At 32.6% G+C, this 26,329-nt stretch overlaps 2 protein-coding genes across 2 annotated transcripts; one reads left to right on the forward strand and one right to left on the reverse strand.

Annotated features, from left to right (window-relative positions):
* Positions 1-12,378: 12,378 nt before the first annotated feature.
* Positions 12,379-16,105, reverse strand: LOC25490877 (peptidyl-prolyl cis-trans isomerase CYP20-1). Its single transcript, XM_013604784.3, has 7 exons — positions 15,944-16,105; positions 15,675-15,750; positions 15,130-15,177; positions 15,016-15,039; positions 14,447-14,629; positions 14,260-14,335; positions 12,379-12,846 (listed from the first exon to the last, which is right to left on the reverse strand). The coding sequence occupies exons 1-7, from the start codon at positions 16,007-16,009 to the stop codon at positions 12,708-12,710; spliced, it is 612 nt and encodes a 203-aa protein (XP_013460238.1). The 5' UTR covers positions 16,010-16,105; the 3' UTR covers positions 12,379-12,707.
* A 5,252-nt stretch (positions 16,106-21,357) lies between these two features.
* On the forward strand, positions 21,358-26,001 carry LOC25490879 (E3 ubiquitin-protein ligase APD2). The gene is made up of 10 exons (XM_039831331.1): positions 21,358-21,712; positions 22,374-22,480; positions 22,585-22,710; positions 22,826-22,919; positions 23,486-23,560; positions 23,646-23,728; positions 24,194-24,337; positions 24,468-24,543; positions 24,649-24,967; positions 25,623-26,001. Exons 1-10 carry the CDS (start codon positions 21,520-21,522, stop codon positions 25,696-25,698), a joined length of 1,293 nt encoding a protein of 430 aa, XP_039687265.1. The 5' UTR covers positions 21,358-21,519; the 3' UTR covers positions 25,699-26,001.
* Positions 26,002-26,329: the final 328 nt, after the last annotated feature.

Genomic DNA, 26,329 nt, shown 5'->3' on the forward strand with positions numbered 1-26,329 from the left:
CTTAAACTCACACCCTCGCTCTCCATCTTATTGAGATTACAACCTTTCTTTACTTGTGCTGAAATTTATTTATTTTTATTTTCTTCTTATGTTCCATTTTTTTTACTTTTAAAACTTTACATGTTCCATTTTTATTTTCAAAGTTCAAAGAAGTTTATCAGCTTATTATATTCATGTACACTCTTTTTTTTTTTTTTTGTTGCAAACAATCTAATAATTTTCATGACTTGTTTTGCATGTATTCCACTTCCATCGATCCATAAATTGTTATCTACAACTTAGATTTCGGTTTTAAGTAGATTGTACTATTGGGATGATATATTTTGGTTGAGATGAGGATGATAGAATAATTCATTTCTTAAATTTGATAGTTTATCACTTTTGCTTTTAGTCATCTTCTAAAACCAAACACACATGACTTGCTATTTCCTACAAGCAGTATTAACTTCTTCTTTTTTCTATTGAATTACACTTGTGACTTTTTTCCTCATGTGTACTATGATTTTTAACCTAATTTTCTACATTGTTTTTTAAAAACTATTCTGCAGTTTTTTAAAACTATTCTGCAGTAAAGGTAGGTACCAGTTTTATCTTTTATTATAGCTTAATCATGCTGCAATCCAAGTTCAATCTACTTGGAAGATGATTCTAAGGAACTTGTTGATCATGTGTAGTTAATAAATGCTTACTTTTTTCATTGTTTAGTTTCTGAAACTTATATATTGATTTTCTTATGATCGAGCCTCCTTGGCATTGGTTCTCGTATCTCACACTCTCGAATACACTCACAAACCTGTCCTTTCTCGTCTTGTTTCTTACCAAGTTCTTACTAAAAATAGCTAGCTGATTGCTCTTCCAATTTATCATTGCTAGGTATTCTATAGTTATATAATAAATAGTGATTGCAATTGCTTCTGCAAATTTATTATGATTTCATTAACTTCTCTTTTATCTGAAGACATGCTTATCTTGTTGTTTTTTGTTTATTAAGATCAATTTTTTATTGATGTTTCTTTCATACTAAGTAAAGGTATATTCTAAATTGGTTGTGTTGTAATAAACACGTATTTCATTGATCTTGTATTATGACTCAAACAATGAAAGAAATTATTAGATAACCAAAAAAATATATATTCAGGATAAAGATGGGGGCAATAAAAGGTACATGTATCTATGAAAATTGTTTGTAGCGATAAATGTACCATTAATTGGCGTTATTTAAGTCCTGTATGTTTTTCTTTTTTATTATTTGATAGTCCATTCCATTCTTAGAGTCATAACCCAAAACTAATATAATAGGCTTAATTACTCATTTGGTCCCTTAACTTATTTTTTGATTACGTTTTGGTCCCTTAACTATTAAAAGTTTCGTTTTGGTCACTTAACTTACTTTTTGGTTTCGTTTTGGTCCCTTAACCATTAAAAGTTTCGTTTTGGTCCCTTAACTTATTTTTTGGTTTCGTTTTGGTCCCTTAACTCTTCCTCCGTCAACCACTTTGGTCCTTTATGTTAGGATGAATGTATTAGAGTTAAGGGACCAAAATGAAACCAAAAAATAAGTTAAGGGACCAAAACGAAACCAAAAAATAAGTTAATGGACCAAAAAGAAACTTTTAATAGTTAAAGGACCAAAAGAAAACCCAGAAATAAGTTAAGGGACCGAAATGAAACTTTTAATAGTTAAGGGGCCAAAATGAAACCAAAAAATAAATTAAGGGACCAAATATAATATGATTACTTATAATATGGCCCATTTGAAGAATCTAAACTTTTTTTTTTTTTACTAATGAGTTTGAACCCTTGAAAAACAATATTTCTTCGGTTTCAAATTATATCATTTTCCAAAAATTTATTTGTCTTAAATTATATGTTATTTTACAATATCAAAGAATCATTAATACTTATTTTTCTATTTTGCTCCTTACTATTTATTACTTTATCTTTTTACATTTCATTTGTTCAAAAAAAAAAACTTTTTACAACTCTTTTAATTTATGTTTTCGATACCATTAATAAAGGATATTTTTTGTAAAACAACTCACAATTACCAATATATTGAACTAGAAGAGTTAATGAATCATTGGAGCATTATTTATATTTGGCTAAATACACGATTCATACTACTTTATGAGTTGATTGAAAAACTTTTGGACCATAGGTTTATTTCAATTGTGATGTTTTTATTGTTTTTTCATAGTTAAAGTGAGGGGGTAATTGATAGGAATATGGGCACTTAGGTGCCCATAGGGTATGGAGAATAAACACTAAAGTTTTTTCCCACAAGAGTATGGGTATTTTTTACAAATACAGGTATGGGGAAGAACACTTTACTACCTTACCCATAGGTAGAGGTGTCAAATGGGCCGGCCCGACCCGTTTATGATTGGGCCGTGAATTCTAGGGCCCGGCCCGGGTGGGCCATGGGCCAGCCCGGCCTGGCCCGTTTATGTTTTATTTTTAAAATTTATTCACTTTTTTTATGTATTTTCTTATGTGTTAGTTATTCACCATTATTTTTTCGCTAAAATATGAATGGATGGACATAAAAATATAAATAATTTTTACATTGACATTGAATAATAATTAAACTCTAGATTATTCTTTCAATTAAATCAAATTAATAATTTATAAACTTTAAAATTTTAAAACTGTAAGCTAAATTCATCCATATTTATTAAGTTTATTTATTTAAATATTTTTTTGTTAATAAATTTTAAATTAGTTGATAATTTTTTTAAAAAAATATGTTGTTTTTTAACAAAAATAAAATGAAATATGGGCTAATGGGCCGGCCCAAAGCCCGGTGGGCCAGCCCGGCCCAAAGCCCGGTGGGCCAGCCCGGCCCAACTTTTGTAAGGCCCAAATGGGCTTGGGCCAAAAAAGCCCGAGTGCATTTTTCGTTAGTTTTTTTAGGCCCGGCCCGGCCCAAAAATATGGGCCAATGGGCCGGCCCATGAGCCCGGCCCATTTTTGACAGCTCTACCCATAGGGTATCCATTGTCATCCCTGGGTATATTTGTACTCTGGGTTACTATAGCTTATTGGAGTTAGTTGCTTAATAATTGTTAGTAAGTTCGCGCTAGCGAATAGTTAGTTAGATTTTACTTGCTATAAGTAACATATTTGATTTTTTTTTGACAAAAATAAAATGATATTCATTCATTCAAATCGAGAGATTACATCATTCAACACCGCTAAAAAAGTAAAGGATGAATCTGCGAACAAACTCACATCATCCAAGTTAATAACATATAACGGCATAATGCCTACAAAAATATATGATAAAATTAAAGTGACCGGAATATCCATGGCATCCGGATCTACAACGTTGACGCCCAAATCTTTGATTGAATAATCGATCTTTCAATATAAATCAAATGAACACCGCACGAAGACGGGAAATGAAACAACGCCGCACAAGACGGAGAACAACAAACCACCACACTTAGATGATGAAATCACAAAGAAAAAAAACCTAGATCTATGTGAAAATCACTTATTTAGATTGAAATAGAGAGAAAAAGATGGAGAGGGATGATTTTAGGTCAAAAATTGACCCAAAACCACCCCTCAATGAAGAAATAGTAAGAGAAAACCTAGAGAGAGAAAACTAGTAAGTAACATATTTGTAACAAACCCTATTCATATTCAATAAAATAAGTTTCTTCTTTGCCAAGTTTCTCTCTTTTTCTCTCTAATATTCTAGTATTTTCTTCATCCATTTATCATCATCATTTTGATGAACTTCATGATTTTGCTTTTACTCTCTGCATTATACTCAACATCGAATTTGCAGTGTAGAATAATAACGGTCGTTGCTACCTGGTGGTTCACATTTATTATACAAATAATCCTCCCAAGATTTAGCTTCTAAATTATTTAGGTAACAAAGAGCTAGAATCTGCCTTATTTCATAATTATACAGGTACATCAGATTCATTACCTATATAGTCAATGCTATATCGAAGACTCATTGAAGTCCCCAAGAACTAACTGTGACATAAAGTACATGCTTATAAAAAATAAGTAGTCCTGCAGGTGCAATGGAAATGAAAACTGTTACACTATCAACATATCGTTGTTGAGATATGAGAGGGATGCATTTATAGAGGTAGTTCACCACTATAAATAGGAAAAATGAAAAATGAATCACAAGTGATCCTTGATATATCTTAAAGTCATGCTACGCAATGATTCGCAATCTGCATAATTGTTAACAGAAACACAGGTCTTCACAAATCGATGTGTGTAATGTCATGATTAATTAACAGCAAAAATGCAAATTAATCATGACTGACTAGTAAAATGATAAATAAACTCATTAATATATCTTATAATCATGCTACACAATGATTCACATCTACATACTGGTTAAAGAAAATACAGGTCTTCACAAATTGATGTATGTCATATCATGATTATGGAAGAATTGAGGTTATCTTGCATTACAAATATGCTTTAGTATATTAAATGTTAGCAATGATATTATTTCAATTTGTAAGATGAACGCAAACACCTCATAAGTTCAGACAGTGATATCAGTATACTTGTTTGTTATTAAGAAATGGAGGAAATGTTATATTTGGGAAACATAATTGAAGAAGCAAAATAACAGCATATAATCCACCTGATAAACTTATTTATGTTTTCATAAGTAGACCTATCTAGTCACAAGCCAACAAATAGTCATCGGTTCTTAAATCGAGTAAATTTATTCCCTCTTTTTTTTTTTTGAGTAAACTTAAGATGATGCATATAGAAAATGATTTAAACAAATACTTTGATCAAATCTGACGACAATTGTGTGCTAAAATTGATTTTTTTGCATAACTGGTTTTGTGTCCACAATTAATTCTAACTTAAAGCTAAAATTTGGAGTTCAACATTTTTTAATTGATGCTTATGTACAAATTTATTGTTCAGGTCTCTGTAATATTAATATGGCTTTGTCTAATTACAAATTTACTATTTTGAACTTCTTAACAAGTTCAAATTTGCACATGATAGAAAAACCCTATTAATATAGTCAAACATAAAAGCATTTTACTTTCTTCTCCTATTTAACCATGTTGTGAAAGTGATTCAAAATTGAAGAAATTGGAGTTCTGATGCTGTCAACATCGGTGGCCGAATTGACTGGCTCGGTGGCCGAATTTGACTGACTATGTTCATATTGTTCTTTATCACAAAACTAGAAGATTGGTGCAACTGTGTTTTGTCTAGCTAGCTTTATTTTCTATGTTTTCTTTGCTGGAGTTTTTGGCATTTTGAGCTTTTATTTCATGTTCTTTTCTGGTTAGGGGCCTGTATTAGGATTTCTACCAAAGTCCATCTTTTGAATTTGTACTGGCTGCAAATGTTTTCAGTTCATGATCGATTCAAAATTGTTCTATTCTCTATGTTGTTGTTGGCTTTTGAATGTGCTAGTTTTGAGTAGTTTTACACAACTTGTGCCAAGTCCTCTTGGATTTAAAAAAAATATATCTTAAAGGCCAAAGAACTATAAAATTTGATTTTTTTTTTTTTCTTCAAAAAAATGACTTTGAAATTATGTGATTCGAGCAACCGAACTGAACCTAATGAGCCGAACCGATTTGTTTGCGAACTCCAACCAAGTCGAGTTCGAGCTAAGAAATAAGTTCGTAACGAACTAGAGTACTCGAGTTTCGAGCTTAACCAAATCTCATTGAGTCGAGCTCAGACAGGTTCGAGTCGATTCGGCTCATTTCCAGCCCTAGAGGGGGCTGAAACAAGGTTTTAGAAATCAAACTAGGGTTTGTATAGAGTTTGCTCTTGGCAACAAACACTAGGGCTGGGATTGATTCACCTTGGGAGACATTATTAGGATTGAGTCTCTTGGTCACGAGAGACTTATTCTTGTAATCCATTGATATCTCTTTTGTAAAGTTACTCATCATTATAGTGAAACGAATGGCTGCTCTCTCCACCAGACTAGGACAATTTGCACCGAACTAGGTAAACAAATTTTGTGTGTTCTCTCCTTTCTTACTCTTGTTGTTTTCTACTTTTGCTTGTGTTTATAATTGTTACCCACTTGTATTGGTTGCTTGATTATTACTTGCTCCCCACATCAAGTATTTATTGGTGTGATTTTCATCGAATTCACAACAATTGGCGTCCACCGTGGGGCAAGGGTCAAAGGATAATCAAGTATCATGGGTTCGAAGTGGGATATTGAGAAGTTTACCGGAGATAATGATTTTGGGTTATGGAAGGTAAAGATAGAAGCGGTTTTAATACAACAAAAGAGTGAGAAAGCTTTGAAGGGTGAAGGTGTGTTACCGGTCACCATGTCACGAGCGAAGAAGATCGGGATGGTAGAAAAGGCTAGGAGTGTCATTGTCTTGTGCCTCGGGGATAAAGTTTTGAGAGAAGTAGCGAAGGAACTAAAATCGTGGCATCGAGTGGTCAAAGTTAGAGTCTTTATATATGACAAAGTCTTTGACTCATCAGCAATTCCTAAAGCCACAACTCTACTCATTCAAGATGGTGGAGTCAAAGGCCATCATGGAGCAACTTGCAAGTGTTATGAGGATGCAAGTGTTTTGGTGGTGTGTTGTTTGGAGGATGAAGAAGGTGATGTTTCTCACCTTGTGAATGATGCCTAGTGCGGTGGTCGTCTAGAGAGTTGTTAAATACTCAACATCAGCCTAGAGAGGCGGTGCTAAGAATACTCATGGTCAGTCTGGAGAGACGGAGGTAACAATACTCATGATCTACCTTTGACGTGGAGTTTCAAGGTGGAAGACATAGTGGGATGTACGCATTTGCTAGTTGAGAGGTAGAAAGTTCAGTTTGAGGTGGAGTTGAACACAGCGGAAATGGTACGACTATGGAGGACCTTGGGTGCTATGCTCTAGTGGGAAGCAAGGGAAAGAGCAGCATGGTGGTTGATGTTAAATTGGCATCATCACTAATTTAGAGTCAAGGTGGAGATTGTTGTGAAAGTGACTCAAAATTGAAGAAATTGGAGTTCTGATGTTGTCAGCATCGGTGGTCGAATTGACTGGCAGTGTGGCCGAATTTGACTAAGTTTTTAGCCCTTTTGATGAGTGTTTCTTCGGTGGCCGAAGAGCAAATTCGGTGGCCGAATATACGGAACAGAAAATAAAATTGTAACGTATTTTGGGCTGGATTTGTTCCAATTTTATGAGGGATGCTTTTACTATAAATATAGACTTTGTATCAGACTAGGGTTTAGAAATCAAACTAGGGTTTGTATATAGTTTGCTCTTGGCAACAAACACTAGGGTTGGGATTGGTTCACCTTGGGAAACACTATTAGGATTTAGTCTCTTGGTCACGGGAAGAGATTGAGACTTTGGGTAGAATTAGGCGGAAGACTTATTCTTGTAACCCATTGATATCTATTTTGTAAAGTTACTCATCATTATGGTGAAACAGAGGGTTGCTCTCTCCCCTCGGCTAGGCCAATTTGGACCAAACTGCGTAAACAAATTTCGTGTGTTCTCTTCTTTCTTTCACTCGTTGTTTTCTACTTTTGCTTGTGTTTATAACTGTTACCCACTTGTATTGGTTGCTTGATTATTACTTGCTCCACACATCAAGTATTTATTAGTGTGATTTTCATCGAATTCACAACAAACCACGAGCAATTTTATAAAATCAATTTATTCAAAAGTTATATTCACACAAAAAAACCTATCACGGTCTCAAATAATCATGATCCGAAAAGATGAAATAAAAAAAATTCTAGGATTGATTGGGGAATCGGGATACTATTGGGGAGCCAAGAGTAATCACAAAGGGTAAGCTTAAGCAGGCAAGATGTTAATATACTTTCAATTGTTCAGTATGCAGTTTTTGTACAATTTTGCAAACTGCCTAATTTGTTGGATAAAGATCACACAAGATTTTGTATTTCTTGTTGGATAAAGATGTAATTTTACCCTACATGAATAGTAGTATATATTAAAGAAAACTAGATGCTCCTTAAACTCACACCCTCACTATCTTTCTTTATTAAAGTTACAACATTTCTTTACTTCCCTTCAACAAATGTTAGCAACCTTGTGGTGAAAGTTTCATTTCTATTTATAAAACTTTTAATAGTAACAATCAGTAAATATAGAATGTAGCAAAAATTTTTTTTTTTAAGTTCAAACAAGTTTGTCAGCTTATAATATATTCATATATGTTTTTTTTTTCTTTTTTGCAAATAATCTTATAATTTTCATGTATTTTATTGCATCTATTCCACTTTCATCCCGAAATTGTTATATACAATATAAATTGTGTAGATTGACAATCAAATCACTGTTGCTTTTAGTCATATTCTAGAACACATAACTTTCCTATAAGCAATATCGACTCATTTTTTTCGACAATCCAAGTTCCAATCTACTTGGTTTCCGATTCGAAGGAACTTCTTGATCTTGTGTAGTTAGTTAATAAAGGAATTCTTTTTTCAAATTACCTAGTTACCAAAACCATACTTCAATCTATCTTATTTACAAAATTATTATCTAAAATGTCTAGTTTCTTTTTTCATCTATCGTAGTGCCATATGAGGTAGCGTCATCATCCGTCAAGATAGTTCTTTCTGATTGACGTCACCCTTTCCTCTGGGAGGGAGCCATCCTGAACGATGGTGATGTCGTCTCATATGATGTTATGTAAAGATGAAGATGAAACTAAAGTAAATTAGATAATAATTTCGGAAGTAGGATATAACTTAGTAATATATTCAGATGTAGGGTAGTTTAATGAAAAAAGCTTAATAAAGGCCAACTTTTTCCATTGCTTAGTTTCTGAAACTTATGTAATATTGGTTATTCTTGTGATCTAGCTTCCTTGGCATTGGTTCTTGTTGAGATTGTCTTTAAATTTGTGGTCTGGAAGAACAGGGAAATCGTGACACGATTGTGGCATCGTGACACGATTTCGAGGTGCGAGAGCTAGGGTTGCAGGGGTGCAAATCGTGGCACGATTGTGGGAAATCGTGACACGATCGTGAAACTTGCTCGTTAAGTATCCTTGATAAGGACTGGTCGTTCCTTGGGACGGACGCAAATCGTGACACGATTGGGAAAATCGTGACACGATTGGAACAGAGGAAGACTAGTACTTAAGTGTTCTTGTGCAGATTTGAAGAGGAGGTTGGAAGAGAGAGAGACTTGGGAAATCAAAGGGGAAGCTCTAGGGTTTAGGGTTCTTTGATTAGAGTATCTCTTGGGTTGAAAACATGGGAAACACCTTGTAGAGAGAATCATTGAGTGTCTTGGTGAGATTGGGAAAGGGGTAGAAATTAGGGTTTGTTCATAGTGAACTTGTCAAGCTAATTTCTTGTAACCTCTTGTATCCCTTTTGTAAGAACTCAGTTGATAGTGGATTGGAGAGTACAATCTCTCCTCCAGAGTAGGTCAAGTTTGGACCGAACTGGGTGACCAATCTCTTTGGTGCTTTTGTTTTCTTCTTCCCTCTCCTTGTTTATCTTGTGATTGTTTGCTTTGTGTTTCACACTTGTTTCCTAGATTAGATCTAGGTGGTGTTTTGTTGTTTCCTGCTTGCACAATACACTTTGTTAGGTGGTTACCACTCTCCGTCGCTCCACACATCATTATTCTTTGTATTGGTGTGGTTCGATCCGACCTTGGAGGTCCGGGGATTCACAACAATTGGCGCCCACCGTGGAGCAACGGTAGTGATTTGGTTTAGTGTGTACCATGGGTTCAAAGTGGGATATTGAGAAGTTCACCGGGCTTAACGATTTCGGGTTATGGAATGTGAAGATGCAAGCGGTGTTGATTCAACAAAAGTGTGAGAAAGCTTTGAAGGGTGAAGGTGCATCTCACACTATTATCTTTTCTTTTCTCTAGAGGCACACGATTGCCTGGTTGTTTTTTGTTTTTGAAGATCGAAGTTTTTATTGACCATGTTTCTTGCGTATCGAGTATAGAAGGTATTTATTTTTTCATACCAAAATCGGGTGTACATGTCATAAACACATATTTTCACTCGAAAAAAATGTCATAAACACATATTTTCACCTAAAAATAATAATACGTAATGCCTACACATTGAAGAGTTAATGAATAGTTGGAGCATTATTTAAATTTAATTACCAAATTTTAATTTAAAATGGTACGTTAATTTTTATATTAGTTTGGCTGATTTTTTTTTTTTTTTGGTTAAGTAGCCTATTGGCTAGAGCTCACACAATTTAATTGTAGAGAAGTTGAGTGTCCGGTGTTCGAACCTCGACCCCTACATATAATATGCAATATCTCTACCAATTGAGTTAAGTTCACGGGTAGGGGTGGGCAAAAATAACCAAAAACTGAACCGAACCGAACAATTTCACAAAATTTTTGAACTGAACCATTATTTTTATAACAGTTAATTAACCGAACCGAACCATTAATAACCACAGTTATCCAAACCAAACCAAACTTAACCATAACCATATAACACAATTACACAACACCTCTTATTTTTCAGAGAACCATATAACCATATGCTATTATTGCTGAGAAAATTTGTATGGCAAAAAGCTCATTTGAGTATGGTAAAAAGCATATTATGTAATCCTCCTAGCTTCTGTTGCTTGTGTAGTATTTGTGTATGACACACTCAGGTTTCAACAGAGAAATGAAAATGTGGATGGATTTGAGTGTGTTTTTGTGTGTGTTATGACCAAAACAGAATTAGAGTAAGGTATTTATATGTGAAAACAAATGTGTAGTAATGTGCTAAATACAAGTATATGCTATTATTGCTGAGGCAATCGTATCTAATGTTGATGTAGGATAGTATAACAGTCGTTCCAACTTGCAATTTTTTCTTCAAAATTTATATCATTATATGAGGCAGAAAGGCATGGTGGCAGGATAAGTTTGGGATATAGGCTAGAATAATGAAGGAAAAGTGGTGGGTTGAAAAGTTACTTAGTGTAATTATATGTGTTTATACTTTATTTTGGTTCATTCATAATAATGTTGTTATAATTGTATAATGTTTATACTTAAATTCAATGACTTTTTCTCAATGCAGAGAATTACCTTTCTGGGTGTTTATTTGGAAGGATTCGTGTCAAATTAATATTAGCTTGATTTTGATAATATTCTGAAAAGTGTACCTAGTTGTTTGTTAGATATTCTTAACAAAAAATCACATAACTTTGGTTTTAAAAAGGACAAAAAAACACAATTAAATTAGCAAAAGGATAAAAAAATACATTTCGATTCAAAATTTGGTTCGGTTCAATTAATAAGCAAGCAAATGGTTAACCGAACCATAACTTTGGTTCAGTTCGGTTAATTTCAAACCTTAAACGGTTTAGTTCGGTTCAATTATTTCGAACCATTTCAACAATTCGGTTCGGTTCGGTTAATATGGTTAACCGAACCATGTCCACCCCTACTCACTGGGATAGTTTGGCTGATTTCTTATACCTCCTTTCTGTACATATTAAGATTTAGTATGATTCATTTTAATTTTATATTCTTTGACAATAAAAACAATTGCTATTAGTTATACAAAATGCTATCACGCTTATAAATTTTACTCAATTTGTAAAAGATAAATTACTCCTCTCGTTCCTTTTTATAAGTATTATCTGTAGTTTTTACATATTGGATGGATGAAAAGTAAATAGTGATTTAAAGGAAAAAACAATAAATATATCTAGTAATATGAGAAAGATTTATATCTATTGAGACTTTTTTTCTCAAAAGATGCATATAAAAAGTGAAGAACGGTTATTGGGGTTGAAAAATAACTAATTTACTTTGTGGTGGTTTATACGTCTAATACGTGTACTTGTTGGAACCTTTAGGATGGGATACCTTGTTATATCATACTCTAACAATTTCAATGTGTAACTACTATTATTGTAAATTGAAATATTTACTTGGATAAACCCTCGAACTAAAATTTCATATAGAAGGTTGTTAAGAGAATACAAGGAATCTTGTAAAGTGTTTATTTCAAAGTAGTATCATTTGGAACTATATAAAATGCTCTCAGGTTGTGTTTTATAGAATACTTGTATACTAAAAAGTTGAGTTGTGATCTTTGATTAATATTTAATTATGATAAAATAGAAATATTATAAAATCGCATATATTTTAAAATTGTCCTAGAGAAAATCATTAGTAGGAATAGAATGTTTTTCTTTGTCCCCAACATTTCTCAAATTTTGCACATCCGGATTGAATGCAGGTCTGAATTAGTTGGTTCGTACAAATTACTTGTTTTGAGAAATGTAACAAGAATCCTTCTAGGAATAAGATTGAATAAAATTTCCTTCAGAAATAAGTGAACCATAAAACTAAGGCGTCATATAGCAACAAAAGTTACAAAAAGTGTTAAGTTATTTTTTCAAGCACAACAGTCTTCAAAACACAGCAAAGATACAACATATATTGAACTATTGAAGCAGTGTCAATGTCATTTTAAGTTCAACATACTCAACACATTAGTGTGCTGCTTAATATACTCAACAGCCATGTTCGCTTGGATTTCCTTCTACAAATTTCATGTTAACAAATGCCATTTTTTCTCGTCTTGAAGGAGAAATTTCATCTTAATTCTGAGTTATTATAAAGACAGAACTAACTGACATAAAGTACATGCTTATAAAAAATAAGTAGTCCTGCAGATTCAACGGAAATGAAAACTGTAACATCTTCAACATATCGTTGTTGAGATATGAGAAGATGCATTTATAGAGGTAGTTCACCACTATCAGCAATCACAACCTTGCTCTTGGGAGTTCCACTTTGATTTCCTTCAGCTTCAATCTTGTAAACAACATCCATTCCCGAAAGCACCTTTCCAAAAACAACATGCCTTCCATCCAACCTATCGAACAGATATATATACATTAATTATTAAGCAAAAATGCAAAATTAATAACACAAATGACCAGTCAAATACTAAATAAACTCATTAATATATCTAATAGTCATGCTACACAATGATTCGCATCTGCATACTTGTTAAAGAAAATACAGGTCTTCGCAAATTGATGTATGTCATGTCATGATTATGGAAGAATTGAGGTTATCATGACATGTAAATATCATTTTACTGCAGAGTCTAAACAAGTCCTTCTCTAACAAAAAATGAGGAAGTTCATCCCATCAAATATTACCAACAACAGAATGATCGTGGATTGCTAACTTATTTGCACAAATATTACCTTTCCTGTAAAGATGAGACTGAACAATATTTAGATAACGCGTTAAACAAATTTGTGAGTCAGGGTTTGCCAATGAACCTGATATTTCGAAAAAATAAACTTTATTTGGAATAATTAAAAGAGTTGTATTATTTGAACATCCATTTATATGACAACTTTTGAGACAACCAAAGTTTTACATAGAAAATAAGGTATTGGCACAAAAACAGAGAAAGTAAAAACATAATGTGAGTATGAGAGACAAAGTTGTAGCAAAAGTTGTCAAAAATAATTGTTCAAATATCATTTCTCTTAGGTTTTTTCTAAATTACCTTTGAAGAATGGTGGGTAATTTACCCACCAACCAATGAAAATGAGCAATTTATTTGTGGGGTCAAGATAGTTCATAAATATGTGCTTATGTGGCTAATGTGTATTGGTTGGGGTAAATTACCCATCATTCTTTCATGGGTAGCCTAGTTGCCACCTTTCTCTTATTAAAAAGAACGCCTTTGGAACGGGTTTTATAATTTGCATTTTCACCTTTTGCCATTTTGTTCTCAATTACACATATGGTTTAAAAGAGGCCTCTTTCTCACTTATATCACATGTTGTCGTAGGTTGCATAAATTATCGAATTACTGCAATATCATCTTGCACCACTTATTATAAAAGAGGCCTCTTTCTCACTGACAACACATTTTTTTTCAGATTATGTCATAGATTTTGATCAATTACGGAAACATGTAAAATGTTGGAATTTAGTTTCAAAAAATGTTTTTTTTATTAATATACATAATGGAAAATTCTATGACATAATCCTTCGCCTTCTATTTTATTCTCTACACAGTATACTCATGTGTTTTATAAAAGAAATCATGATAGTTAACATTGGAAATTTCTATGACACGAGCTTGCGTCAAAACTGCATGCAGTGGACATATAAGTCCTAATTATTTATCTACTCCTATCAACATCTATCATATGCTTTAGTAAAATGGAAAAAAGGAGACTGTGTGCAGTAGAACATAACATTTGAAAATGCGTTTTCTTTGGTAATAAATTATTGATGTAGAAAACAAAGATATAATTACCAGCTAGTTGTCACAGTTGTAATGAAAAATTGTGAACCATTGGTATCAGGACCAGCATTTGCCATTGATAAAAATCCTGTTGATATATACAGAAAATGACAAAAAAAAAAAAAAAAAAAAATCAGCCCCATCACGGATTCATTTGAACTTATGATTAGTAAACAACAAAGACAGATAGAACATTTACCTGGACCAGTGTGCTTTAGCTTGAAGTTCTCATCTGCAAACTTCTCTCCGTAAATTGATTCTCCGCCCATTCCATTGCCATGTGTAAAATCACCTCCTTGGATCATAAAGCTAGGGATGATCCTATGGAATGAGCTACCTTTGTAATGAAGAGGCTTTCCAGATTTACCAATCCCCTTTTCCCCTAATAATTTGATACAAATAAAAGCAAAAATGAAAAATTATTTACATAATATATTCCAGTTTGTAAGATGAACGCAAAAACCTCATAAGTTCAGACAGTGATATCAGTATATTAAATGTTATTAAGAAATGGAGGAAATTTTATTTTAGGCAAATATAAGTGAAAAGAAGCAAAATAACAGATATAATCCACCTGATAAACTTAAATATGTGTTCACAAGTAGACCTATCTAGTTCCAAGCCAACTGATAGGCATCGGTTCTTAAATCGTGTAAATTTATTTATATATGTATTACGCTTAAGAAGATGCATATAGAAAATGATTTAAACATATACTTCGGGCATATGATAAAATAAAATACACAGTAGCAGCAGAAACAAGCTCACCTGTGCAAAGAGCTCTGAAGTTTTCTGCAAAAAGGAACATCATAACAACGATTTAGATAAAGCTAATGATGTAATGTAAGAACCAATAATGTACAGAGTATTTGAAAACCTTACCTGCTGTTTTTGGAACTGTCTTCCCAAAAAGACCTATTACAACACGACCTGAAAAATCAAGAATATCAGAACCCATTACATACCAAACTAGAATTCCCTCATTTCACGTCACTAACTCGCGTTTTCTCATTTACATAATAACTTCTAACAAATTCTTATAATTTACAATTTTCATACGAATTCCTCAATTAGAAGAATTAGCCTCTATACAAGCACACTTTTCATTTTAGCTAATATCACACTAAATCACTTCAATTAACCAAATAACAAATTTATTGAGTACACACTCATTTCGTCTGAAGATGTATCAAAATTGCAAATACACCGTCTCTTTTGTTTGTAATTAACCAAATTGAATAACGAAAAAACACATTTCTAAAATGACCAACCAAAGAGATACTCGAGGATGTATTTGCAATCTCGATGCATTCATGAACTATATTTACAACACATTACCAAAAATGACTATTGAGGTTAAAAATCCAACACAAAATAATGATCTTAATAATTTATCAGATGCATGAGATATGTTTAAGCTTAAAAACCTGCATCTTTTCCATCAATCTGAACATCAAAGTAAACCTTGTTTGTCACTTCCTTATCCTCTTTCGCCTTCTTTGCCTGCATTAATTAACAGAACAATCAACAACAAAAAAATCAAAAAGAAATTTTCACCAAACACAATTGCAAATTCAAAATCTAATCATAATATATCATAATTAAGTATCGATCTTAATCTAAATGATGAACTAATTTCATGATATTAGAATAATTACAAAACTGAGATCAGATCAAGATAAAGAAAAATGGAAACCTGAATAAGAGATAGGGTTCCGAAGAGGAACAGAGAAAAGAGAAGCAACGACGTCGTTTTTGCCATCAGTTTGTTTTGCTTTGCTTTGTTCTATGATCGATCTCAGCGTTCGGTGTTAGAGTGACTGACTTAGTATGTGTGTGACGGGAGTAATGAATGCGTCACTGTATATAGGAGCTTCTGTTTGCGTGGTTTGGACTAATGGGAGTGTGACACGTAAGAATTATTTTTATCTAATTGGTTGATTAATTGGGCCTTGTTCGTAAACCCTCTTCTTGGGGAACTTTAGTTTTACTTCTTACAAAATTGCTCATTCTCACCCCAAACTTCTAAAATTAACCTCAATGCAAGTTAACTTTTGTTTGGTACCCGGCGTAAGTTAACTTTTGTTTGATAGAATTGTTTTTTTTCAAGCATCTAAACACTTGAACGTACTTTTTTCATAATATCAATTATCGGCTACCACTACCAGGGGCAGATCTCTTTGGAGACCCTCAGATGCCATTGCACCCCCCAGTTTTAATATAAATTTCATATTATGCTTGATATATCAACAAGTGCGTGTTGTTTCGGTGGTTATGTGGTCCTTTAATGTATAAAATGTTGTGTGTTCGATCCTTGGCACCCCCTCCCATTTTATAATTTTTAGCAAATTTTTCTTTTTTAATTCAAATAACAAGGTCCTGGTGGGTATCGAACTAGCATCCCCATGCATTAATCATGCAAAATTACCACCACACCACTTAACAATGTTGCACATATTTTGAATTTGTTTAATATATATGTTTCAAATATTTGGCACCCCCGAAAAAAAAACTCAAGATCCGCCACTGACCACTACATTCATTCACCCCCCTCATTCTTTCAATCATTCAATCAAAATCAAAATCAAATTGCACCAAGCAGAAGTTAACCATCGCTTAAGTTCAGTACAAGTTAACTCAGGTTGGATACCGAGCGGAAGTAAACTTGCGTTGAGATTAATTTTGGATGTTTTGGATAAGAATGAGCAATTTTGAAAGGGAGAAGAGTGAAATTCCTTCTTAGATCCTCTGGGCCATTTGAGTTATCGAATACTCTATCTTGTCCGAATTAGGAAGAGAAAATTCAATTTTTAGATTCATTCAATAAATGATGTATCTAATTATAATATAGTTAAATACATCATTTATTAAATAAATATAAAAAGTAAAGTTTTTTTAATAATAGATACCAGAATAGTAAACGAATCGTTCGGAAGAATCAAGTTCGATTCTTAAGTGGAACAATTCTACGTCAGATTATTCTTACCTCATAGGCGAACTTCGAATTATCATAGCCTCTTTCCCTTGAGAACTGAAGAGTTATCTAATTTTTATTTTTTTTAATTTAAAGGATGGTTGATTTAACTTTTGGAAGGGGTAAAATTGATTTTAGAGAAGTTTGATGATTCGACTCAAAACATATGAAAAATTAGGGTGTGCATGGATGAAACCAGATGAAGTTTGTGTTTAATTAAGTTGTTGAATTTATATTGAATTATGTTGTTGAAATTGGTTTGGTTGAGTTATGTTGTTGTTCAGGTATGATGTGATATTATTTTTTGAAGGAGTATAATGTGATGTAATGACATGTTGTTTTGGGTTCAAGATTATGCATGTTTTGGATTCTATAATTAGAAAAAGTCAAAATATACAATTGATTATATAATTTGAACGATGGTAGAAAAATGATTTTGAAAGGCACGTAAAAAGTATAAAAAGTGGGAAAATTATTTTTTGCACATTTTGAATTTGACAGGTCAACCTATAGTGTTAGTCCATTTTGACCGATTTAATTTTTTTTAAGAAAAAAAAATTAAATCGGTTAAAATGGACTAATCAATTTATTTATACCACACATTCCCTAAAAAAAAGAAATATTTATACCACACATGTGATTTATAAGATTTAAGTCTGTTTGATATGTAAGATAGCAAAACAAAATATAATAAAAGTATTATATCCTACTTAAATTATGTTATTTGGTGCATCAATATGATTAGATAAATTAAACATATTATTAATTGTATCCTATTCTTTCTTTATTGTAATTCGTATTCTTATCTTTAATTTTTGGTGAGTATCATGATATCATTTTTCAAATCGATCGCTGGCAAAATCTTTCTTTATTTGCATTCATCTCTATGACCCCAACCAAACTTCCACCTTAACCTTTTTTCACATGCAAAATCAACAAATAAGGCAATTAAAAAAACATTATTTCTCTCTCTAGAAACACTTTTCTCAGCCTTCTCTCTTACTTCCACTCACAACCGTATTATCTTTTCCCCTCAAATCCAAAAACCACCATCCACCATGTAGATCTAGATGTGTGGTGGTGTGACGAGATTCTTCCAAAGATTCTCCGCATCACCGGTGTACTATGCAAATTTGCCGGCGGCGGTTGCTCAGTGGTCATTTTTTCAGATCTTCGTATTTTGGTACTAGTTGCTGACAATGTTCACATGGTGGTTCTTATATATTGGGTGACTTTGCTCTTGTTTGGTCCCTAATCTTGTGGAGTTGTTGTTGTGAGTATTTGTTGGTGTTGTTCACAGTCTCTTTTCTTTTGATCTTGGGGTTTGTTTTTTCTTTACTCTTTTAATGTTGCTGCTGCAATTTCCATGGCCTAGTTGTTGTTTTAGAGACCTTCTTTGTAGACTTTGGGTTAGTGTGGGTTGTTCTCCTTGTATTTCTTAGGTGGTGTGTTTTCCCTCAATCATAGATTTTCTTGGTTTCTGCCATTCAAACCTTTAGTCTTTCATGGGGTCATCGTGAGTTTACAATGAGCGGCTATTGGTGTTGGCACCATAAGGGGTGGTTGTTGTGCTTTTGATGGTGTACGGATGGTGTGAGGCCTGCTGTGGTGGTGGATCTATCACGGGATTCGTTTGGAGGTCTCTTATGAGGTGGTGGTGGTGGAGACATGGTGGTGGTGGTGGGTGGTGGTCCGGTTTCGCTACTGTTTTTCTGTTTTGTGTGGTGGTGTCGTGATGGTGTTGGTGGTGCCGACAAGTGTGATTCGATTCCTACGGCTGCAGGTGTGGCGATATCTCTTCCATTCATGATTAATCATCCTTCAACGGACTCCCGGATCGTTTGTCATCGTAAGGACCGTGGTGGTTGTGTTTGTTCATGCTGGTGGCCGTGGTGCTTTGGATTTTGCTTGTTTGTGGATGGGAGCTATATAAAGGGGTGGTTGGTTTTGTTTAGGTGAGGAGGCGGGTGTTTTGTGGGTGGTGATTCATTTGGGAGGTTGCCTTTGTTACTCGGGTCCTTGTTCGTCGTCACTAGCTCTTGTTCGTGATTTTTAAGGTTGTTAAGGTGTTTAGGGTGTTTGGAGGAAGCGAGTCCCGTTGAGTTGTGCCTTTTCCTTTTGACCTGTTTGTTGTTTGCACCACTGTATATCATGTCGTTTGTCATTCTTTTTTGTGTGTTGGTTTCCGATGGGCCGGTTACTTTTGCTTCGAGAACGGGAGTCGGTGTCTAGCTGCAATTCTGTTTGGCGTGATTTGGTGTTTCTCTGGTGTACCGGGAGTGAAGGGTGCCCTTCTGATTTGGTCCTAAAGTCTGACGGGCCTATCACTTTTGATTCGAGATCGGGAGTTGGTTCTTTGGCTTAAGTTTTTGGTTTTAGGCTTTTTATGGTTTCTTTTGGTGGATCGGAGGTCGAGAGGTGGTGAAAGTTGAATGATCTTTCGGTTATGAGCTTTTCGGACGTGGCTCAGTTTTGGTGCTCAGGAAGTGGGGGTTATTTTTTAGGGGTGTTTTTATTTGGGGGTGAGTAGTGATGATGGATGGTTGGATATCGTTTTTCAGTGGTGGTTTCGTGATGGAGTATGTTTTATGTGGTGACATGTTATTTGGTGGGTGTGGTCCTCATGTGTGTTTTTAGGGTGTTTATTTTCGGGTGTTCCGTCTATATACTGCGCCTTTTGTTTGTATTCTTAGTTTCACCGATCTCTGTTCGTCTTGAACAGGGATTAGGTTGTTTAATTAAATTTGCTGATTCAAAAAAAAAAAAAAAAAAAACTTCCACCTTGCTTCCTCTCTTCTATGGCCGCCACCTCTCTCCCCTCGAGCCACCTTTTCTTCATCTGAACAAATAATGTTATCGTTCTTATTCATCCAAAACCCAAATTCCTATTACGTTTTTTTTTTCTTATATAAAATTATAAATCATTTGATCTTAATCGAAACACATGTTCGTATTCACTTGATAAAAACAAGCACTAACAATATCTCCCATGGTTGTTCATCCTTAACTTTCAGGTTGGGTTTGTCTAAAAGCGATTAGAAAAAACTTCTTTTGCATATAATTTGTCATCGATGAATTACTTATGATACATTATGAATATCTATTTTTAGAGTGTATATCAAACACATAATAATACAAAATAATGGAATTATTTTTTTATTATGTTTGCATCAAACATATAACGGAATAAATGTCTATCATCTTACTATTTCATCCTATGTTTATCTAACTCTATATAATATCATGTTTCTATCGTATCATGTACACGAAAGAGATCCATAACAAACACTCTCACTCTCTAGATATGAACGGTGGCTACTTAGGAAAAATAAAATAAAATTAAGACTATTAAATTCATGTACATGTCTTGCAACACTTGTCAATGTGATGTGTGTACGTAGTAGATGTGAGAGATGGCATGCAAATGCAATCACCTATCTGCAAATTTGCATATTATAAACCATCTATTTAAAATCGATTGTTTTTGCTTTAATTATACTAAGTTTAATCTTATATTGAAAAGATGCAGATTAATACTTATCGTCTCAATATATTGATTCGATTCCAAAGAAAACTAACCCCACCTCTCAACAAAAAAAATAAAAAAAGACAACTAACTCTAGATTATGGATAACTTCAAAAACAAAATGAAAAATATACTTCAGAATGGAAATAAAAAGTTATTAATGTTAATTAATTAAAAATGTGATTTTTTTTGAACAAATAATTAAAAATGTGATTCTCTTTTTTACTCATTTAAAATATGATTATTAATTATCAATGCCAATTTTCATAGGAGCCAAATGGTACTTATAATAAAAAATAATATAAAAATGTAAACAACATTAAAACATCAACTAAAAAAGAAATGAGAGGACCGTAAATAAAGATAATTTAAACATATTTTTATTTATTAAAAAAAACATATTTTTATTTATTAAAAAAAAACATATTTTTATATAAAGCTATAAATGTACATATAAACAAATCCATAGAATTTATGTCTAACGGTTTACTTACGGTCCCAACCCCCAGTCATATGAGTAGACCATGACCATAAGTACTATACCATATATGATATAGTTTACCTAACTTTAAAACTAGCCTTTTCTTTTTCTTTTTGACTAAACATTATATTATCTTTTATAATCTTGATAGAAATTATTTTTACAACCATGTATAGCATCATGTTTTCATGTTGCTTACAAGAAGAGAGATTCAGATAATAGTGTACATATAAGTACTATCCTTCTTTGGATCAATTTGAGAGTGTGATTTTATTTTATAATCAATAATCAATGGAAGAAGAATCATGCCACAAATCTCAAGCATCTGAGGAAGCTAAACATGAAGATTCAAATGAGAACCAACAAGAACAACTCAACACCAATCCTTATAGGGTCAACATTTCAATCACAAATTCATTTATGAATTTCATGTTGGATGATATTTGGTCTTGCATTGTTGTGCTAGTGGTGTTTTGGCTCATTGGTTTGTACATACTAAACTTTGTTACTTTCTTCGTTAAAACTTTGGAGTCGGTTTATTTCTCTGGTTTTTTTTTTTTTAATTCAATATCCAACTTAAGGATTGACTAATCGGAAGGGTTCAATCCGACTGTTCAATTTATTTCATATTTTCTTAAGAGAAGAATTCATGAATTTTTTTTAAAATACATCATGAAAGTTTTTGAAAATTATAAAAATATATTTTTAGTTACTATAAAATATAATTTAGTTCATCTTAATCTCTATAAATTTTTTTTTTTTTTATCAATTCTTGGTCCCTATCTATTTATAAAATTAGGACAAAAATCTTGATACATTGTTTTTAGTGTTTTTGAAAATGTTGTCCTTATATTGTGGGAAATTGTCGTCAAATGGATTCCATGTTGTCCTTATAATTGTTCTAAGACTTTTGAATGTTTTAGAATCTCTTCTTTGGAAATGTAAGAAAAGTAACTTTCAAGTTTCAAGCATTTTTCATCTCCTTTCCACATTTTTCATCTCTTCTTGTTTTAGAATGAGCATGTTTCCATTGATTGATGAGTTTTTACTCTTCTCATAACTTCATATTCTTGTATAATGAAATAAAATTTTATTAAACATGTTAATGAATTTTTTATTAATTCTCCAATATTCTATACTAACAGCATCTGTAACTCTGGTTGTTGGTGTCCATGGATCTGTTAATTTACAATTGGGACCTTACTCCTCAAGCTTGATAGAAATCAACTCAGTCTTAATACAATCTATCAAGGTATTTAATTAATATTTGAACATTTTCTTATGGTATTTCTTACCAATTTAGATGTTTATGGTGTTGTTATTTTTATGTACTAATCTTTTATGACTAATTAACAGGTGGAACAAAATAATAAGCCAAAACCTGGTTTAATGCTTTATGGATTTGATCTTCCTCCTCCACTAGATGTTAAAATAAATTGGACTGAAATGTATGATGCAAATATACCAGCAAAATCTCAAGAGGCATGTTTTACTTTTGTAGTATTTATTTTATTTTATTGTTTGTTGATTTTTTTATATGAATTTTGGATTTAGAGGTTTATATATTCTTATAAATGCATTTCATCTGGTTTTGCAGGAATGGATATTCTACTTGAATAAAGGTTCCCAATTAAATGTTTTTTACAATGTTAAGTCCTTAGTTGCACCCTTATTCCTTGTAATTGCCAAAGGTACACTTTTTTATTTTATATTTTACATCACAATTTATGTTCATTCTTCTCTCAAAAAATGTATGTTCATTCTATAATCTCTGCATACTTGTTTCACAGTTGAAAGGCCTTGTGATCCTTGACATTGTAAAAACAATAATGATACACGGACACCTACATTTTGTACACCCCCAAAACACTTGGTTAATCACCTAAAACATACAGCTAATTCAGTTTAGTAGATGGTTAATTCAATTCACAGTCAAAATTCTGGTTAATTTAACTGCATGAATTAACGACAATTTTTAACGTGGATTGAATTAACCATATTCTTAATTGAATTAACAATATTTTTGCACCTGATTAATCAAGTGGCGCAGGTGTATGAAAAAATAGGTGTCCATGAAACATTCTTGTTGCAAAAATTTATGGTCAAATGCAACTGATTACGATCGCAATCCAGTCGCAAGACATCAAGAACCTTGATGCAGGGCCATAATCTCAGAAATTTCTGAGAAACCTTTCATGTATTCTTACATTTATTGCATGTGTACACATTTTTCTTGCTAATCTTTACATAAACGCAGGTAGAGAAAGCCTAATTAAGTGGAAAGAGGATCCATTATTCCCTAATGCAACATTGTATTGGAATAATATATATGGTAAAGTTACTTATAAAATAGTGTTATGTCTCTCATGCTAAACTTTGTTTTTTGATGTTATCATTTATATTTATTTTACTTACAGGAAGTGGAAGTATCTCACAGAAAATATCATATTCATCTACTTACTATGTGGCTATTGGCAATATGAAACCTCAAAATGTAAAGGTGATGTATGAAAACAATCAACACTCCACTCACATAAATATTAATACTCTTGATTCAACATCATATGGTATTAACGAAGCACTGACACTCTTCGGATTAGGTGTGTCTCGGTGTCGAACACGTGTCGGTGTCCAACACTGACACAACACCTATAACTACACTGAATTATATCATTTTCTCAAATTATTATCCGTGTTGGCGTGTTAGTGTCCGTGTCGTGTCTGGTGTTCGTGTTTCATAGTATTACACTACAACATGCAATGCACAATCTATTTTCATTATGAAGTAATAGTAAATTAAGATGTATAAGCTTATTGTAAGAACTTTTTTTAACTAGTTACGCATCAATATTTTTGTTTTAGGAGTTGTACATCAATAGTAAAGAGTTGTGATATAAATTATGTTATAGTACTCTATACTAATATTAATGATTATTATTATTTTTCAATGTTATTGTATAACCAGGTAGAGTTGAAATTCATTGTAAATGCACTTCTCTACAATACAACTGGGTCTTATAAAAAATGTTCTCTGGATAATGGTTTATGTAGATTAAACCCTGCTCTTTCTGCAAACATAGCACTATTAACAACTCCTGGTCCTATTGAGGTAAATTGAGCTATATATATGTAATCCAATATATTTTTGTTTTGTTTATTTTTAGTGTCCATAAAGTTTTTCTTTTATTTACTAATTCTAAATGCTAGCATATGCTTTATATAACTAGTCTATCTTTCAGGGTGCTTCAAAAAATGAATGGTTTGATGTAAATGTTTCTTATGAACCAAGATGGATCATATATTTTGCAGGATTAGGTAACACAGATTTTTTGCTTTTTGAAGATAATTTAATTTATAAATATACTTAACCAAATTAGTGAATACTAACATATTTGAAATGTACATTATGCAATAAAACAGGTGTGTTAATTGTGCAAATCTTATCCTCCATAAAATTCTACAAAACGTTCCTAACCAACAATGAAGAAAATGCAAGATTCGAACAAGTGGAAGTGATTTCAGAACGAGCTCCATTATTGTCTAGAAAAGATAGTGATAATTCAAGCTGGTGTTCATCTTATAATTCATTCTCCAGTGAAAATTCTGATGAAGGAAAGTCAATAATTGAAGGGGAAACAAGTAATCTTCAATGTTTATGTGTTATTTGCTTTGATGCCTCGAGAGATTGCTTTTTTCTTCCATGTGGCCATTTTGCAACATGCTATGCTTGTGGAACAAGGTAAAACACATTTTTTAAATTTCTTTAATTTATTTCAAGGTGGCCTAAAAGATATCAATTATAAAAGACTTATATACACTCCAATAATTTTTTTACACCAAGTGGTTCCAACATGTGGCCTAAAACATAGGGGTGGGTTAATAACCCAAAAAATCAAACCGAACTACTGAACTGAACAGAACTAAACAAAAAAAACTGAACCATTACTGACAGTTCCGAAACTGAATTGAAACAGTTCGGTTCGGTTCAAAACATTTCAGTTTGGTTCGAAATAGTTCGGTTCGATTCAGAACAGTTCGGTTTTACCTTCTAAAATTCGATTTCGCTGTTTTTTTTATATATATTTTTTCAATAGCACCAATAATAATAGTTCAGTTTGGTTCAATTTGGAACAATTTAGTTCAGTTTAAAATGCAAACAGTACGATTCAGTTATTTTTAAATTTATCAAACAGTTTAGTTCGATTCGGTTCAGTTTTCATCCCGAACCGAGCCATGCCCACCCCTACCAAAACACATTTCATAGCTTTTTTTATTGAAAAATATATGTGCATAAATGAGAGTATTGCTTTAACTTTAGTACACACATGCATGTAAAATCTGCGAAAGTTATGTACATTAATGTAGAGTTTAACGCCTATTATTTCTGTGTGTAGAATTGCTGAAGAAACTTGCAGTTGTCCCATTTGCAGAAGGAAATTGAAGAAAGTAAGAAAAATTTATATTGTGTAGTTGAGACAGAAATTTGAATCTTGAGGATGAGCTTGAAAAATCGAGTTTTCTATGCAGAAATTCTAGCAAATTAGAATAGAATTCAGTGCAAGATCGAAAATGTGTGTCGAGAGAATTAGAATTTTAAGAGAGAAAATTGTATTTCTTAAAATGATGGTTTGGTTCATTTCTTAGATGCTTTGGTGATATATAGGCATGAGTCATTATAAGAGAGAGCAATGGCAAAATATAAATAATGTAAATTAATATATTAAAATACCAATTATGTAATAGTCTTGCTTATTGATTGCAAGCATTAAACAATAAGTATTTTTTTTTTGTTATCTTATCCACAATCAATATAATCTTAAGTTAAAGGGTGCAAGAGTTATGATTTGTTCATAAACGTAACAGTTGATAGAAACAACAAATAAATACATTTTTTAGATTAGAATTCGTTAACTACTTTCTTACATATCCTCGAGATCAGTTCTACATATTCTAGTTACAGTAAATATTTTCATTTGTTGCTCATCATACATTATTTATTCTTAAATAACGACGAGAGATTTATCGTATTGTTTAAATGTTGATTCATCAATCACTTAATACAATACGATAACATTATCTATCAGATGGTACATGTAACTGT

The sequence above is a fragment of the Medicago truncatula genome, chromosome 3, assembly GCF_003473485.1.
Source record: "Medicago truncatula cultivar Jemalong A17 chromosome 3, MtrunA17r5.0-ANR, whole genome shotgun sequence".
Taxonomy (NCBI): domain Eukaryota; kingdom Viridiplantae; phylum Streptophyta; class Magnoliopsida; order Fabales; family Fabaceae; genus Medicago; species Medicago truncatula.

What these genes read in the sequence shown, in the direction of transcription:
- LOC25490877 (XM_013604784.3), bottom strand. Translation starts at nt 16,009, where the DNA reads ATGGCAAAAACGACGTCGTTGCTTCTCTTTTCTCTGTTCCTCTTCGGA. An exon ending in GATTGATGGAAAAGATGCAG is followed by an intron (nt 15,178 to 15,674) that starts GTTTTTAAGCTT and finishes TTGATTTTTCAG; the next exon opens with GTCGTGTTGTAATAGGTCTT. An exon ending in CTTCAGAGCTCTTTGCACAG is followed by an intron (nt 14,630 to 15,015) that starts GTGAGCTTGTTT and finishes TCAAATTATTAG; the next exon opens with GGGAAAAGGGGATTGGTAAA.
- LOC25490879 (XM_039831331.1), top strand. Translation starts at nt 21,520, where the DNA reads ATGGAAGAAGAATCATGCCACAAATCTCAAGCATCTGAGGAAGCTAAA. An exon ending in TGAAACCTCAAAATGTAAAG is followed by an intron (nt 23,729 to 24,193) that starts GTGATGTATGAA and finishes TTGTATAACCAG; the next exon opens with GTAGAGTTGAAATTCATTGT. An exon ending in TGCTATGCTTGTGGAACAAG is followed by an intron (nt 24,968 to 25,622) that starts GTAAAACACATT and finishes TTCTGTGTGTAG; the next exon opens with AATTGCTGAAGAAACTTGCA.